At 41.5% G+C, this 18,196-nt stretch overlaps 1 protein-coding gene across 2 annotated transcripts in view; it reads right to left on the minus strand.

Moving 5' to 3' along the window:
* SPTLC1 (serine palmitoyltransferase long chain base subunit 1) overlaps positions 1–18,196 on the minus strand; it is a 55,903-nt gene that overhangs the window by 13,151 nt on the left and 24,556 nt on the right. For both annotated transcript variants that reach the window (XM_032427513.1, XM_032427512.1), the window contains exons 7-9: positions 11,850–11,979; positions 8,004–8,093; positions 1,424–1,531 (exon numbers count right to left, since the gene is read on the minus strand). In XM_032427513.1, coding sequence (XP_032283404.1) covers positions 1,424–1,531; positions 8,004–8,093; positions 11,850–11,979 — 328 coding nt within the window. The remainder of the gene's footprint in view (positions 1–1,423; positions 1,532–8,003; positions 8,094–11,849; positions 11,980–18,196) is intronic.

Here is an 18,196-nt window from a genome sequence, read left to right on the forward strand (position 1 = left end):
CCAGCACCGGCTCCAGCACCGGCTCCAGCACCGGCTCCGGCTCCGGCTCCAGCACCGGCACCAAGTGCATCCTGGGGACACAGCAGCCACTCAAAATCACTCACTGATGGCCGTGATGACAACTGGTCCAAGCACAGCTGGGGGTTTCTAAATGGTCCACAGACCCAACAAGGAAATCTGTGTACTCTTTTTTAAAAAAACCTTTTATTATGAAAAATTTCAGTCATATACAAAAGTAGAGAGAATAGAGTAAACAATTCTCATCACCAGATCAGTAATGATCGGCTCATGGACAACCCATTACCTTGTATAGCTCCCTGCTGCCCTCATTATTTCTTTGGAGCAAATCCCAGACTTCATATGGTTTCATCTATAAGTATTTCAGTGTGCATTTCTAAAGGATATGGACACTTTCAAAAACATAATCACAAAACTATTATCACACCTAAAAAATGAAAAATTTCTTAATATCACCAAATATTCAGTGTTCAAATACCTGTCTGACAAAGCTCGTTTTCTGTAGTATTTGCTGGAATCAGGATCCAAATAAGGTCCATATATTCTGCACTTTTTCTTAGTGCATTTAATCACCAAATGTCAGTCTGTCTTTGAGGAGTATATGTCAGTCTAACTTCGTGTGATATTTGTTCTGCTCTCCATTTTTTTCTGGACCATATTGGTAGTGGGATACAGATAATCTAAGGTGATTTTCATGCTCTTTAGTTCAACTTTTTAACATAGGTTGCAAAACTTTTATGCACAGGATTTGCAGAAAAGTTCCCTTCAGCTCAACAGGTGACACGGTGGTGGGTGAAGACAGGTCCTGCGGACAGGCTGACGTTGCTCCTCCCTGACAGCCTCCAGGGGCACAAACCATTAAGACTGGGGGCAGGTGGGGCTCATTTCCCATCAGCAAGAGGACACGTGACCAACTCATTCCAGTTGTCGGGAACCTTGAGGCTTTGCGTAATCTGCGCCAGCATCGTTTCTGACTCTCTACAGAAGTCATGACTGTCTAACAGCCCACACACAGAAATAACAGAGGACTCAGAACTACGAATACTAGAAAAAACAACATTCACTGCCATCGTAATATTTTCTAAAGGACTACTTTAGGGACTTCTTACTGTTTTTAAGAAAAACACATTTCTAGAGAAGAGATATTGAAAGCCAAGATCAAATGCTACCAAGTAAACAGACCACAATTCTGTTGAGTAGCCACTGTGAGTTTACAGGTTCTGAGGGAAGAAAGGCCTGGTCTGGCTGACCTGATCCTCTAGAGGCTCAGCGAAGTGACACACCCCAAAGCTGCATGACCCTGCACACTGATGAGGAACGCCGTCTTGTGCCCATGAAACGTGTCCGGCAGGATGGGACTGCATGTTTTCTATACGAGGAAATGTCCCAGAGTAGGAGAACTTACACTGATTCCAAAATGTTCAGTGACTCCTCGACCATGCTCCCCCAGAACTCCGAACGAAAGGCTTTCCTCCAGAAAGATTCTTGCTTTGTATTTGTATTTTAACTTAACCTAAGTGGTAAACAAAACACAACTTTAAAATACTGATGATTAGCACACTAGAGAATATATTGGGAAGAACAAACCTAAACCTAAAATAAAAAGAAAAAAAAAAAAGCATGTACAGTTGATCCTCAATACTGGTGGATTTGTATTTGTGCATCTGCCCACCTGCTAAAGTTTCTTTGTAATCAACACACAAGGCATAGTGTAGAGGGGCAAAATCCTTGCATATTCCCAGCTGACTCTGACTACTGCTTCAGCTCATACTGTAAACAAGTGTCCTTCTTCAGGATTTCTTTATTACCATGTTTTTTGCATTTTGTGCTCTCTGCTGGCGATTTTGTTTAGGAGGGCCCCAAGTACAGCGTTGAAGTGCCGTCTAGCATTCTTAAGTGTCAGACAGCTACGATGTGTCTTACAGAGGAAACAGTTGTGTTAGATCAGCTGCATTTCAGGCATGAGTTACAGTGCTGACGGCCCTGAGCTCAATGTGAATGAATCAACAATATGTGTTAAACCGGAGCGCCTGGGTGGCTCAGTCGGTTAAGCGTCTGCCTTCGGCTCAGGTCATGATCCCAGGGTCCCAGGATCGAGCCCCACGTTGGGCTCCCTGCTCAGCGGGGAGCCTGCTTCTCCCTTTGCCCCTCCCCCTGCTTGTGCTCTCTCTCTCTCTCTCTCACAAATAAATAAAATCTTTAAAAAAATAATAATAGAAACAAAAAAACTCCCCAATATGTGTTAAATAAAATGTCCTTGAACAAAAAACACATAAAACAAGGTTAGGTACTGAGCGAATGATGAAAATGCTCTGACCAGAGGCTTGCAGAGAACAAACCACATTTGCCCTGAGAGCCACAGTTCAGTATTTACAGCCTGTATGTAGAACATAACTATGTACGTGCACTTTCTAGAACATAACAACAGGTGGCCCTTGAACAACACAGGTTTGAACTGCACAGGTCTGCTGAGATGTGGATTTTTTTCAATAAATACAGTCCAGCACTGTAAATGTATTTTTTCTTCCTTATGATTTTCTTAACATCTTCTTTTCTCTAGCTTACTTTAAGGATGTATAATACGTATGACCTACAAAACGTGTTAATCAGCTGTTTACGTTATGGATAGGGTTTCTAGTCAACAGGAGACTATTAGTAGTTAAGTTTTTGGGGAATCAAGAGTTACTTTGGACTGCGTGGGGGTCAGTGCCCCTAACCCCTGCACTGTTCAATGGTCAACAGTACCACGATGACGAAAAGAGGCTGTACTTTAGATGCTCTAAATTTAACTCAGTAATATACACAGCACAATGCCAATTTTTAAAGACGGAAATATTAAGATATGAATGATGACATATAATCTATCTGTTAAATACTGGTTTGATTATACATAAAATTCCTGAGGAAATGTGTATCATTCTTCCCTCAGTGGCACTGTGTTTTAATTTGAATTCATGGCATTTTTTTTTTTAATTCAGAAAAAGCTTTCATTAATATGCTCTTCAATCTGTTTTTCTCTTTGCTTTTGGTCTTATAAGAAAGTCTTTTCCCAGCAAAGGTTTAGATGTATATTTAGCTCAGGTTCTTCTAATTATTTCATGTTACTTTTTGGTTTACACAGTGGGAAACTGAACATATGCAAGCCTATATACAGCTTCCCCCTCAATGTTTCATTGATTTATCCCTAAATGGTATGAACGTGATCAGTATCACAAGTCAATTAAAGTACAGTGATTATCAACCACTAAATTTAGATGGATTTTTATTAATAATGAATAAGCTAATTTGGGGAGAATTCTATCTTTTCAACACTATTTGCCATCCATTCATATGTATGAAACATTATAGGAATGAGATATTTTTTAAAAATCATGTTTTAGAAAATTTTTAATAATATTATGACAGCACTGGTACACAGATAGACAATCAGTGAAACAAAACAGAAATCCCAAAGTCAAACCCTAATCTGTATTCTGTAATCTTTACAAACTCAATGCTACTATATACTTGACCTGTTCCTTACACTTTATATTTTGTTTCATGGCTTGGCTGTATTATCTGTCCACTGGTACTGCTTTACTATCAGAGTCCTAAATATGCAATTCTGGTATCTTTTGGCCCACTATCACCCCCACATGCTTCTATCAGTCTTTGACATGAAAATAAGAAGAGGAAAACAAATACATCTCTTTCAGTGATATTTAAGATGTATTTAGATTTCCTCAAGAAACAGTGAAAAACTTTAAAAACAAGATATGAAATCCTTATTCTGAATCTTCATTCAATTGATGAACTCACAGATTCAAGTTTCAGTGGCTGAATGCAAGGGTGGCTCAACATAGGAAAATCAACTATATTAATAGGATGAAGGAAAACACATGATCAACTCATCAACTGATACAGAAAAAGCATTTGACAAAATCCAAACCTCGCATGGTATAAACACTCAACATATTAGGATGGGGGGGGGAACCTCCTCAACCTGATGAAGGGCATTTAGGGAAAACACACAGCTAATATCATACTCAATGGTGGCAGCCTGAAAAGCTTCTCCCTCTTGCCACTCCTAGTCAACACCGTACGGGAGGTTCTAGCCAGAACAATCAGGAAAGAAAAAGAAATAAAAGACATCCAAATTGGAAAGGAAGAAGTAAAACTATCTCTATTCATAGATTACAGGAGTTTATATATAGAATATTCCGTGATACAAGATTAAAACACAAAATCAGGGGTGCCTGCCTGGCTCAGTTGGTGGAGCATGCAACTGTTGATCTCGGGGGTTGTGAGTTTGAGCCCCCATGTTGGGTGTAGAGGTTACATTAGAAATAAAATCTTAAAAAAATAATAAAAATAAAATAAAAAATAAGAAACCCCTCAAAATCAGTTGTATTTCTATAAACTAGCAGTTAACAACCCCTAAAACAAGTTCATTTATAACATCATCAAAAAGAATAAAATACTTAGGAATGAATTTAACCAAAGAGATGTCAGACCTGTACAGTGAAAACCACAAAACACTGCTGAAAGAAATTAAAGAAGATCTAAATAAATGGAAATACTTCTGTGTTCATGGATTCAGACTTAATATCATTAAGATGGAAATACTTCCTAAAGCAATCTACAGATTCAATACAATCCTGATTCAATACAATCCCTATCCAAATTTCAATGGCTTTTTTTTTTTTTTATAGAAATAGAAAAGCTGATCCTAAACTTCAAATGGAATCTCCAGGGACCCCAAATAAGCAAAAACAATCTTAAAAAAGAACAAAGTTGGAGAACTCACATGTCTTGATTTCAAAATTTACTATAAAGCTACAGTAAGTGAGATGGTATGATACTGACATAAGGCTAGACATACAGACACATGGAACAGACTCGAGTCCTGAAATACAGCCCGTCTCTCTATGGTCAATGGACTAGGACCATTCAGTGGAAAACAACAGTTTCTTCAACAAATGGTACGGGGACAACCTGAAACCACATGCAAAAGAATGAAACTGGACACATCCCTCATAGCACATACAAAAATTAAGTCAAATGGATCAGAGGGGGCACCTGAGTGGCTCAGTCGGTTAGGTGTCTGCCTTCAGCTCAGGTCATGATCTCAGGGTCCTGGGATCGAGCCCAGCATCAGGCTCTCTGCTCAGGGGGGAATCTGCTTCTGCCTCTCACTCTCCCTCTGTGCTCTCTCTCTCTCTCAAATAAATAAATAAAATATTAAAACAAACAAACAAAAAACCAAAATGGATCAGATATCTAAAACAAAGCTAAACCTAAAAACTCTTAGAAGAAAACATAGTGGTATATCTTCATGACTCTGGATTCGACAACAAATTTCTTAGATATGACACCAAAAGCACAAGCAACAACAAAAAACTAGATAAATTAGACTTCATCAAAATTAAAATCTTCAGTGCATCAAAGGACACTAATCAAAGAAATGACAAAACAACCTACAGAATTGGAGAAAATATTTGCAAATCATGAATCTAGTGAGGGTCTAGAATCCAAAACATGTAAAGAACTTAACAAGAAAAACAACCCAATTTAAAAATGGGCAAAAGACTTCTAAAGACATTTCTTCAAAGATATACAAACAGCCAACAAATACAGGAAAAGAGGCTCAACATCATTAGTCTTTGGGGAAATGCAAATAAAAACCACGTGCTTCACACCTACCAGGGTGGCAGAAATTGAAAAAAACAACTGAGTGCTGGTGAGGCGGTGGAGAAACTGGAACCCTCCCCGCTGCTGGTGGGGATGTAAAATGGTGCAGCCACTGGGGAAAAGCGTCTGGCAGTTCCCCAGTAAGTTAAACACAGAATTACCATTCGATCCAGCAACTGTACGGCCAGGAATATACACAGAACTGAAAACAGGGATTCAAACAAAGACTTGTACACAAATGTTCATGGCAACTTACAACAGCCAGAAAGCAGAAACAATCCAAATCTCCATCAACAGATCAACAGTGCAACACGTCCACACGAGGGACTATGGCTTGGCATTAAAAGGAAATGAAGGACTGATACATGCTACAAACTGGATGAACTACGAAAACATGGGAAGCAGAGGAAGCCAGATACAGAAGGTCATAGATGATACGATGCTATTTATCAGGTATAACCAGAATAGGTAAATCCATAGAGACAGAAAGCAGACTGGTGGTTGCTAGGGGCTATAGGCAGGGGAAAATGGGGAGTGACTGCTCAGTGGGCAGGGGTCTTATTGGGAGAAAACCAGATGGTTGATGGTTGTGTAACAGGGTGCCCTTGCCAAATGCCAGAACCGTACTCTCTAAAATGGCTAATTTTATCTTATGTGAACTTCACCTCCATGAAAAAGAAATCTCAACAGTCATGGTTTCTAAAAACAGTATATTGCTTTTCCTGTTAAAAAAGCTGTTTTGGGCCACCTGGGTGGCTCAGTTGGTTAAGCATCTGCCTTTCGCTCAGGTCATAATCTCATGGTCCTCACATTGAGCCCCCCTTCTGGGCTCCTTGCTTCTCCCTTTCCCTCTGCCCCTCCCCATCACTTGTGCTTTCTTTTGTTCTCAAATAAAATAAAAATCTTTAAACAAAAAAACTGTACACTTAAAGTAAATGTATTTTATTTGTATGTCAATTACACCTCAATAAAGTTGGTTTTAAAAAGCTGGGCCTAGGGCGCCTGGGTGGCTCAGTTGGTTAGGCGACTGCCTTTGGCTCAGGTCATGATCCTGGAGTCCCTGGATCGAGTCCCGCATTGGGCTCCCTGCTCAGCAGGGAGTCTGCTTCTCCCTCTGACCCTCCCCCCTCTCATGTGCTCTCTCTCATTCTCTCTCTCTCAAATAAATAAATAAAATCTTTAAAAAAAATAAAAAATAAATAAAAAAAAAAAATAAAAAGCTGGGCCTTGATTATTCTTTCAAGACCAGGGTCGGCATGTGATGTAATTTACCTCCCGGGTACAGTCAGGATGTACTTATGGCACCTGTGGTGCAAAGCAATGCAGACGCTAGACATGAGAAGTGCACACGGAACAGACACTTCTCCGAAGAAGACATACAAACGGCTAAGAGACACGTGAAAAAATGTTCATCATCATTAGCCATCAGGGAAATTCAAATCAAAACCACATTGAGATACCACCTTACACCAGTCAGAATGGCAAAAATGGACAAGGCAAGAAACAACAAATGTTGGAGAGGTTGTGGAGAAAGGGGAACCCTCTTACACTGTTGGTGGGAATGCAAGTTGGTACAGCCACTCTGGAAAACAGTGTGGAGGTGCCTCAAAAAGTTAAAAATAGAGCTACCCTACGACCCAGCAATTGCACTACTGGGTATTTACCCCAAAGACACAGATGTAGTGAAAAGAAGGGCCACATGCACCCCAATGTTCATAGCAGCAATGTCCGCAATAGCCAAACTGTGGAAAGAGCTGAGATGCCCTTCAACAGATGAATGGATAAAGAAGATGTGGTCCATATATACAATGGAATATTACTCAGCCGTCAGAAAGGATGAATACCCAACTTTTACATCAACATGGTTGGGACTGGAAGAGATTATGCTAAGTGAAATAGGTCAAGCAGAGAAAGTCAATCATCATATGGTTTCACTTATTTGTGGAACATAAGGAATAGCATGGAGGACATTAGGAGAAGGAAGGGAAAAATGAAGGGGGGTAAATCAGAGGGGGAGACGAACCATGAGAGACTACGGACTCTGGGAAACAAACTGAGGGTTTTAGAGGGGAGAGGGGTGGGGGGATGGGTTAGCCCGGTGATGAGTATTAAGGAGGGCACGTACTGCATGGAGCACTGGGTGTTATACGCAAACAATGAATCATGGAACACATCAAAAACTAATGATCTACTGTATGGAGACTAACATAATGAAAAAAAAGAAAAAAAGAAAAAAAATAGAAGTGCTCATAAAGAAATAGCATAGCTGCCCCATGGTCCAAGTCCTGAAACACTGAGTAAACGTGGTTGCTTACCAGTTCTGGAAGAGGACAAATAGTTCCAGTGTTCATATACAGCCCTTCCACTACAATGAAACGTCGTGTGACCCGAGCCTTGCGAGGATTCTTGTAAAAGGAAAAAAAAAAAAAAAAAGACATTTTAAATTTCAGTAACTCCAAAATGCAGAATCTGTTAGATGCTCCCTAGCACTCCACTTGATAAGATCTATACATCTGAGTAAGTAAACAAAAAGACAGTCTGGGTGAGTTTCAAGTTCATGGTTTCATACCCTGTTATTTTGAGACAAAGAACAGTGCTTTCTTCTCTGATGTTTTTCTCGTTCACACAATCAACAAGGTGACCACACACACGCACACACACAATTTAAGCACTCTGAGAATACTGAAACAAACAAAGCCCTCCAAACCCAGAATGACTGAGAAGGAGCCCAAGGGAAATTTCTGGGGAGATGGGCACATTTTAGGTCGCAACAGGGCCATGATTATCTGGATTATTCACTGGTCAAAATGTATGGCTAGGATTTGTTCACTTCAATGTCTACAAAGTTTACCTAAAATAGAACTGCAATGATGATGGGAATCATCACAGAGATGGGGCAGGGAGTTTAGCCAAGGCTCAGATGACACAAGAATGGCAGAATGTTGATAACAAAGCTGGGAAAAGGGCACGGGGGCTTCTTATACTACTGTACTTCCTTTGAAAGTGCCTGAAATTTTCTATGATAAAAAGTTAAACAGACAAACCCTGCTCTCCATCTACCAAACAGCAGATAAAATCTTCTCCTTCCTAACTACTGGGTCAAGTACAACTCAACCATGACCTCATCCAGGCATGTCTGAGGTGGTGGCGGAAGGCCTATTTCAAACAACACATAACCTTCCTGTACCCCACTGATGGCAAGTCACTAATAATAAACCACTCACACTGGTGAATTTGTAGATGCTTCAGGTGTGCAAGGCTGAAAAAATACTGAGATCCTTAGGTAAAGTTGGCACCATCTTCCTACTCAAAGGTTTCTTGCCTCTTAAGCTTCTAATCAGGACATTTTAGAACCACCGCTGTAATGCTCAGAAAAGTGTCTGTTGAAGTATGCAGAAGTACACGCCACTGTGTTTGCTTGGCCATCTTCACTCTGTTCTTAACTCAAACCTGAATGCCATGGGTTTGCTGGGGGGTCACGTGAGGAGAGGTGAGCCTCTCCTTACCTTTCCAAAATGAAGTATTTTTATTATGACTTAAAAATATTCAATGTAGGAATCTTGGGAAATGGGAAAGTACATAAAATTTTTAACAGATTAGCTAGTTACACTACCCGCTGTCTTTCTTGTAAATACGTATCTTTATAAATGACTTTGTTCAAATCAGGATTTTACTGCAACAGTGTTACGACCAGAGTTAAAAAAAAATTATTTTAATTAATAATTACTGAAAACACGATTTCAATGGAGATATACTATTCTACCGGTGGATATACCATATATTAACTATTCCCCCAACGCTGGATGTAGGCTGTTTCCCTCCTTTTGCTTTTTTACGTCACATTGTGACTATCTTTTAATCTTTAACACCACTTGGGACTCTCTTCTAAAGACAGCACCCCAGATACACTACCAGGGTACAGACATGTAAGAATTCTGCAGCCCATTTACCCCCAGTTGGCACTCTCCCCAAAGTTACAGGAGGGCCTGTTTCAGTACACAGATCAGTGCTGGCACTGGTTATTAACGGTGAAAAATGTTCCCTCATCGGACAGGCGAAACCTCCTTGCCTAACTTCACCAATTCTTAGTGAGACCCGAGTATTTTTCATTTGCTCACATTTATTTGTATTTCTTCCAAGAACTGTTGTTTTTACCTACTGTCCTTTTTTATTTTTTAAAAGATTTTATTTATTTGACAGAAAGAGAGAGAACACAAGCAGGGGGAGCAGGAGAGGGAGAGGGAGAAGCAGGCTCCCCACTAAGCAGGGAGCCCAATGCGGGCTCGATCCCAGGACTTCGGGATCATGACCTGAGCTGAAGGCAGATGCTTAACCGACTAAGCCACCAGGCACCCCCCTACTGTCCTTTTTTAAAAGAAGAATTAATATGGAACAAGAGAACCTTATATGAAAGAGAATGAAAAAACATCTATGAACTACCTGAAAAATGGACACCAAAAAATTTGTTCCAAATTGGATGAAACCACAATATTTTAATTCACTTTCAAATAAAAGATAAACGTCTAAGTAGAAAATATTCAAAAGCTGGGCATTTAGTATTTGTCTGAAAATAGAAACTGAAAAAAAAATTATTTCCAAAAACCCAAGTGTAATAAGGTTATTTAGAAAGCCTACCCGTGCCAAAAAAAATGTGGTATAAATTAATTAGCAAAAAGGTAAAAACTATAAAACGGAAATAAGTTTCAAGAGAATTTTATTTCTCATTGTTCATAAAAAAAGTTCCACAGATTATAAATCTTGTAAAACACACACACACACACACCCTATCTTCCAAATCAGTACGAACTCCCTTGGGAAAATAAACTCTACAGGACACTGGTTCACTGGTCACATTCTCAAGTCTGCCTTCTCCAACCTGGTAGCATTCTATTACGGACATCTTTTTACAATTTGTCAAAAGAAATTCATCAGTGGAATGGTCTCAATTTTAAGATTTTCCCAACAGACTTTTCTAAATTACGTAACTATGAAACACTGGCCTATAGCACATGCAGCATCAAAGAGTGAGAATCCGGGGCGCCGGGGGGCTCAGTTGGTTAAGCGACTGCCTTCGGCTCAGGTCATGATCCCAGGGTCCTGGGATTGAGTCCTGCGTCGGGCTCCCTGCTCCGCGGGAAGCCTGCTTCTCCCTCTCCCACTCCCCCTGCTTGTGTTCCCTCTCTCGCTGTCTCTCTCTCTCTCTGTCAATTAAATAAATAAATAAAATCGTTAAAAAAAACCCAAAAAAACAGTGAGAATCCATGCATATTCATCATAGGAAAGTGTGTATTCATGAAGCACTGCTCTTGGGCTGTCACCTAAAACAGATGACAGAATCTTAAAGGAATGATGCATGTATCTGGAAAAATGAAAATTAAAATAAAATTAAGGAACACGATGAGCATTTTTCATCAGTTACTCCGGTAATGAATGAGTTGCACTGGGAAAAGTCCTCTGGAAAGTGGTATTTGTGACAAAGGATGTGGTGCCCAGGTTGAGAACCGCCTTCTCCATCCGGGTCGTCAGGGGAAGTACGTGACAACTACAAGCCCAGTGATGCTCTGGGCACCTTTCCTGTGCCGCACTCTCTCATGAGAACACCGAGAAGCTGGCTCCCCCCCACTCCCCGCCCCTCAGGGATGCAGGTGCAGGTGCTCAGGAAGGAAATCAGGCTGGGGTCACTGCTGCCCACAGGCAGCAGCTGCTCGGAGGGACAGAGGCCCTTCGTTCATAAACTCATACATTAAGATCTGCTAGCACTGTTTCTTCCAGTTAATTGATACATGATTTATTCTGATAAAAATAAACTTTTCTTGAACCCACACGGTACATCCTGTCACCACACTAATGCATTCTGGTGTTATTTCTGTAGAGTTGAGAGTCCACCCCCAGCCCCCAACACGCACACTGTTTTTCTCTTTTGGAAAGCTGCCTGCATTACCTTCCCCCAAAGCTGCCGCATGTAATTATGGCAACGCTGAGGCCATTACCGGCAGACTTGGCTCTCCAACGCGAAGTGCATTTAATAAGCAGGAATGCCCTCACTTCATATCCAAATGTGATCCGCAGGCAAGTTTTCATGACAAATTACCATTTCATATATAATTCAGCTGGTTAGCAAGTACAAAAGAACTGTATAATTTTCTTCAAAAGACTCATACCTTTTGATCTTCCATCTCTTGTTCTTTTAGTAGACGCTCCAGGTCAGCCATGTCATTGTGCTTAAACAACTTGATGTCACTCCGCGACGCCTGCAGCCCTTTCTGAATGGCAAAGCAAGCAGCTCTATCTCTGCGAGGAAGAGAGACCCACCAAACTGGGGTTTTAAAAGACCTTGTCAACATTCTCAGAAGAGGAATGCTTGCTTTTTGTAAGCTGGTGAACATCCGCTTGTTAACACAGTACATCAAGAAAACAAATTTGACGGCTTACACACCACTGGTTGTGCTTCCCTCTGCATGTGCTTTTCACAGAACTACCATGTTGATTCCTCTCCAAGGAGCACACCCCTGCCGCTTTTACCCTCTCCGAAGTCAGCATGCACGTCCGTTCACCCGCAGCAATTTTCTCTGAGAAACACACACAGCACCCATGATCTCACCCTTGGTGGCGTCTCAGATTTGACCAGCACAGACTCTGCCATTACTTTGCCATGAGGAGTAATACTGCCTGTTGACTCTGGTTCTTGCAGATGAAACTACAGTAAGATCTTCTAAACTTAGTTAGGGAGGGAATATGCTTTTGAAATTAAGTTGTATTATTTAAAAGTATACGCAAGACTTCTTCCGCAAAGATGGAATAGTCCTATTTTCCTTGTTTTTCTAAGTACAACCCCAAACCTTGGATGTTACACATAAAACGAACATAAGAAGACTGAAAAGTGGAGAGAAGTGACGGGCTGGCTAAGGACCTAAGAAATGACATCTCATGGACTTCCCTGACTTGGAGCTGACGACTCTGGCCGACTCGAAGTGCCAAGGGGCACAGGCAAAAAAGCTCAGAGAAGCCTGGGAAGGGGGTGGCCCAGCAAGTAGAAATGACTCGACTGCAGCCAAACCACAGAAAAGCCTGGGCCCGTCCCCTCCACACCAGCGAGGGTTGAGGGGTGCCGGGATTCTGACCCTCGCGAAGCTGAGAGGCACGCCCACAATGCCGCGGTGGCATCAGAGCAGGGAGCCGGACTTTGATCCCCGAGACGGTAACCAGTGGCCCTCACGGTGGCGTCAGTGAAGACCACGTGGAGAGCCCCTACCTCCGCTCCCCTGCAGTGAGGTGCACCCTCCTTTTCTTGGCTCGGGCTGTATCAGAGGAGGCTCAGGGGAGAGTGGGGCTCTTACTGAGGCCAGCGGAAATGCAAACAGCCCCAGCCTGGTGTCAGTGCAGGCAGAGGGGTACCCTGCCCGTGTTCCTCTACCTGGCAGCAATGAGGCAGGAGTGCCTCTGCCCCTAATGGAAGAGTGACAGAGAAAGCCAACTAAGACGTAAGAAGATATCAAACAGAATGAAAGAAAATAATCAACAAATGCCAATACTGAGTTGACAGATGTCAGAGTTACCTGATAATGACTTTAGAGCAGTCGTGATAGAAATATTTCAGTGAGCACTTATGAACATGCTTGGAACAAGGGAAAAAAACAGAAAGCCTCAGCAAAGAAATAGGAGACACAGAATCTCATGGAGAAACGAGGACTGAAAAACACAAAGACCCAAAGAAAAAGTACAGTGGGTGGGCTCAGCAGCAGGCTGGGAGGGACAGAGGAAAGACTCAGAGAAGTGACAGACGCAACACCAGAAACCAGGCAGGGTAAACCAGTGAGAAACAAACAACGAAGAAAGCACAGAGCCTCAGGGACCTGGGCAGCCACTACAGAGAGCCATGCCGGCCTCAGTGGAGTCTGGAAGGACAGTAGGATGGCAGAGCTGAAAAGGTCCTCAAAGAAGTAAGAGCTGAAAATGCCTCAAATTTGTAAGAAGTTGAGCGATACTGATACAGGTAAACCCAAATAAATAAATGCCAAGATTGTAGTAAAGCTTCTGAAAACTGACAACAAAAAAATCTTGAAAGCAGCCCCCCTAAAATGACACCTTACATAGAAGAGAAAAATAATTTCTCATCAGAAACCATGGAGACCAGAAAAAAGTGTCACAATATATTCCAAATACTTGGAAGAAGAGAACTCTCAACCAAGAATTCTATAACAAGCAAAAAGATCCTTTAGGAGTAGAGGGGAAACCAAGGCATTCTCAGCTAAAGGAAAACCAAGAGAAGATGGCCCCAGCAGACCAGGGGAAAAGGAATGGCTAAAGGAAGCTCTCTACATAGAAAAAAATAAGTAAAGAAAACAAAAGAAAGAATCTCAGAGTATCAGAAAGGAAGAAAGAACACAGTAAAATGTATGAACAAACACAGCAAGCTTTTCTTACCTTCCCAAGTTTTCTAAATTATTTTGGATGATTTAAGTAAAAATTGTAACACTGTCTGATGGGGTTTTCAATATATATAGTGCAGAAAGTACTTAAAACAATTATAAACAAGGAGAGCAGAGAAATGCAAAGGAAGGTAAAGGTTTCTCTACCTGAATTGGTAAAATGATGAAAACGGCAGAATGTGATAACTTATGTGTATACACAATGTCATATTTAGAGCAATGACTAAAAACAAACAAAGCTATGCAATGAGAAACACTCAAAAACACCATGGATAAGTAAAAATGGAATTCCAAAACATGTTCACTTAACCGAAAGGGAGGAAAAAGAAAACAGAAAAACAAAAAAGATAACAAACAAAAAATAAAATGCCCTCACATATCCAATAATTACTCTAAATGTAAATGGCCAAAATACACAGCTTAAAGACAAAGACTGGCAGAATGGATCAAACATAACCCAACAATAACCTGCCTAATAAGAAAATATACAATAAGATATATAATAATGTAGTAGTAGATGTATATGTAATATATACAATAAATATAGCATGCAAACATTCATCAGGAAAAAGCAGAAATGACTATATTAATATCTAATAAAGTAGACCTTGGAACAAAGAAAATTACCAGAGACAGAGAAGAACAGTATACAGTGATAACCAGGATCAATTAACCAAGAAAATATGCACCAAACAACAGCACTACAAAAGGTGAGAAGCAAAAATTAAGGTAAGTGAAAGGAAAAAATTGATAAATCACAACTACAGTAACTGTAGAACTATCAGACAGAAAATCAGCAACGGTATATTAGACCTCAACACACCATCAACTAAGAAGATCTAATTGTCATTTATAAAACAGTCCACTGAGCAATGGCAGAATACTCTTTTTTAAGTGACGAGGGGACATACTCCAACACAGACCACATCATGAGCCATGACACAAACTAGAACAAATTTAGAATCTCCCAACACTTGGAAATTAAACACACTTCTAAATAATTTATGGGTCAAAGAGAGTCTAAAGGAAAATAAAACACACCGAACTAAATGAAAATAAAAATAAACAGATCAAGGTGTATGGGACGAGGCCACCGTAGCGCGTAAGTAATGCACAGCACTAACACATTAGAAAAGAGGAAAACTCTCAAATCAACAATCAAAATTCCCAACTAAAGAATCTAAAAAAAGAAGAGCAAAAAGAAACCAAAAAAGAGCAGAAGGCAGGAAATAACACCAGAAAATGATAGGACTGAAAACAAAAATACAATGGAGAACAATCAATGAAACAAACAGCCAATTCTTTGAAAAGATAAATAGAATTGACCACCTGTGGCAAAACTGACTTCTAGAAAGAGAGTAGACAGATTACCACACAGGAATGTAACCTGTTATCACTTCAGGCTCCGCAGACATTAGAAGAATAAGGATATATTACAAAGAACATGACATATAGAAGTTTGACAACTGAGAAGTGAACCAATTCCTTGAAAAACACAAGCCATCTTAAATCATCAATATGACATTGATAATTTGACCAGCCTTGTAAGTACTAAGGAAATTGAATTCATAATTAAAATACTTCCAAAAAATAAATCTCCAGGCCCAGTTGGCTTTACTGGAGAATTCTACCAAACATTCAAGGAATTAACAATAATTTTATACAATTTCTCCAGAAAATACAAGAGGGAATCCCAGCAGATTTTATGGAGTAGTTTCCTGATGCCAAGACCAAACAAAGTCCAAAAAATGTAAACATCACTAGCCATCAGGGAAATAGAAATTAAAATCACAATAAAATATCTCTACACACCTATCAGAATGGTTAAAATTTAAAAAAATGACAACACCAAATGCTTCTGAGGATGTCAAGAAACTACATCACTTACATACTATTTATGGGAATGTAAAATGGTACAGCCACTCTGGAAAACAGTTTGGCAATTTCTTAAAAAACTATGCGATGCCGTATGACCCAGCAACTGTACTCCTTGGCATACGCATCCCACAGAAATGAAAACTTAGGTTTAGAGAAAACCTGTACATAAATGTTCACAGCAGCTTTATTTGTTATAGCCCCAAACTGGAAACAACTCAGATGTCCTTCATAGGTGAGTGGTTCAACCCCTGTGGTGCTTCCATACCATGAAATACGACTCGGCAATCCAAAGCAATGAATACAACATGGATGGATCGCCAGAGAATTAATGCTGAGTGAAAAAAGTGAATCCCCAAATATTACTTACTATATGACTACATTTGTATTAATAATCTTGAAAGGACAACATTACAAAAAGGGAGACTAGCTAGTGGTTGCCAGGGGTAAGGAGTGGGTAGGGTGGGGGGGACCACACGTGTGGCGACTGAGGGATCCTTGCAGTGATGGAAATGTTCTGTATCTTGACTTTATCCATGTCAAAATCCCAGCTATGAAGTAACCACTGGGGGAGACTGGGCAAAGGGCACACAGAATCTCTGTATTATTTGTCATAAACAGGGACAGACGTAGCATATGAGCAACCACTGTGCTTTATCACTATTTACCTTTTAAAAGGAAGAAATTAAGCCCTAGGCATACTGTCTAGGCCTAATGAATTTATCAAATAATTTACTAAACACCATCATTACCTCTAGTGTTCCTATCTCTGAATGAATTCTGGGCAGAATATTTAAAACTACGTGTAAGAGAATAACTAAGCTGCCTAACTGAGTAGCAACTGAAGCTCTCCGATGCGGTGAATGGCATGTGGGAGTGAGTGTGGCCCAGGCTTCCCGGCAGTTAAAATGGGGAAGACAATACTGTATTCGTGATCTGACAAAGGAAGCATATAAGTTCAGCAAAGGCCGTGTGTTGGTGCTGCTGGGCTGCTGCGGGGCTGTGGGGCAGGACGGGCAGCACCCCTGCCCCCCAAGCCCAGGCAGAGCCGGCGCTGCGGTGTGTGCTTGAGCTTGCTGCACCGGCAGGAGCCTGCCAGTGAGAGGCAGGAGGCCGGTGCAGGGGCCACGGGAAGCTGGGCTCTGAAGCCCTGTCACTCGGACCCCTCTTCTAAGCACCAATCTCTGTTCATTTATTTACTGAGCTGGTGTTTACTGAGCACAGGTGAATGGCAAATGCTCTCCTAGGCAGTAAACTAGGATAAACCGATGAATGTGCAACAAAAGAAGAGCACCGTGAGTGTGAGGCAAGATGAGCAGAGAACAGAGGGGCTGTGTGTGTGTGCACATGCGCGTACGGAAGGCCTGAGAAGCAGAGGGACTTGGCCAGGCAGCGTGAGCACCATGAGATCATGGATTCACAAGAATACCAAACTCCTCTGGCCGTGAGATTTCCTCCACACGCAGCAGGGGCTCAGCTTGGTCTGAGAGGTTGGGGAAGGCTTCCCTGCAGAGGCGATATACGTGCAGGGTGAGCAGAATGAGCAGGTATCAAGAGGAGAGGAGGAGACTATTCTAGGCACAGGGACTGGCGTGGGCAAAGGTCCTAAAACGAGAGGAAACTAGCATACAGGGCCGATGAGGCGACAGCACGAGCACCTGAATGAAAAGGGTACAAAATGAGTCTGAAAAGGTAGTCTAGAACGCAGAGGATTGTAATATGGGCTTGGATCTTTATTTCAGGAATGATGGAAGCTCTTAAGCATGACATAATCAGATTAGCACTTTTTAAAAAGATTGTTCTAAAAAAGGAAAAGAGGAAACAAAAGTAAATCTGAGACCTAAAATTCAAACTCACTTAATGGTCCACTCAAAAGATGACAGAGGCTTGGGCTAGAGGGCAGTGTGTGCGGTGGGTGCAGCCAGCTGCCCAGCCGTGCCAGCCCCACCCCACTCTCCGCTCTTCCTCTCCACACAAGTGGCCAAGGCCACACAGCCTGTGCGCGTGGGCACGAGTGTGCAGATTTGCTCGTGGCTTCTATGATCCTAGCAAGCCATGAAGCGAGGTCAGCAGAGACCAGGACTCGGGGTGGGGTGGGGAGCAATGAGGGACTCTGCCAGGCAGTTTGAGTGACCACGTAGGCAGTGACCGTGGACTCTCAAGGACAGAACTGCAGAGGGAAGGGAGATAACTGGCCTCACCCA

This window comes from Phoca vitulina, unplaced genomic scaffold (genome assembly GCF_004348235.1).
Source record: "Phoca vitulina isolate PV1807 unplaced genomic scaffold, GSC_HSeal_1.0 scaffold37, whole genome shotgun sequence".
Classification (NCBI taxonomy): domain Eukaryota; kingdom Metazoa; phylum Chordata; class Mammalia; order Carnivora; family Phocidae; genus Phoca; species Phoca vitulina.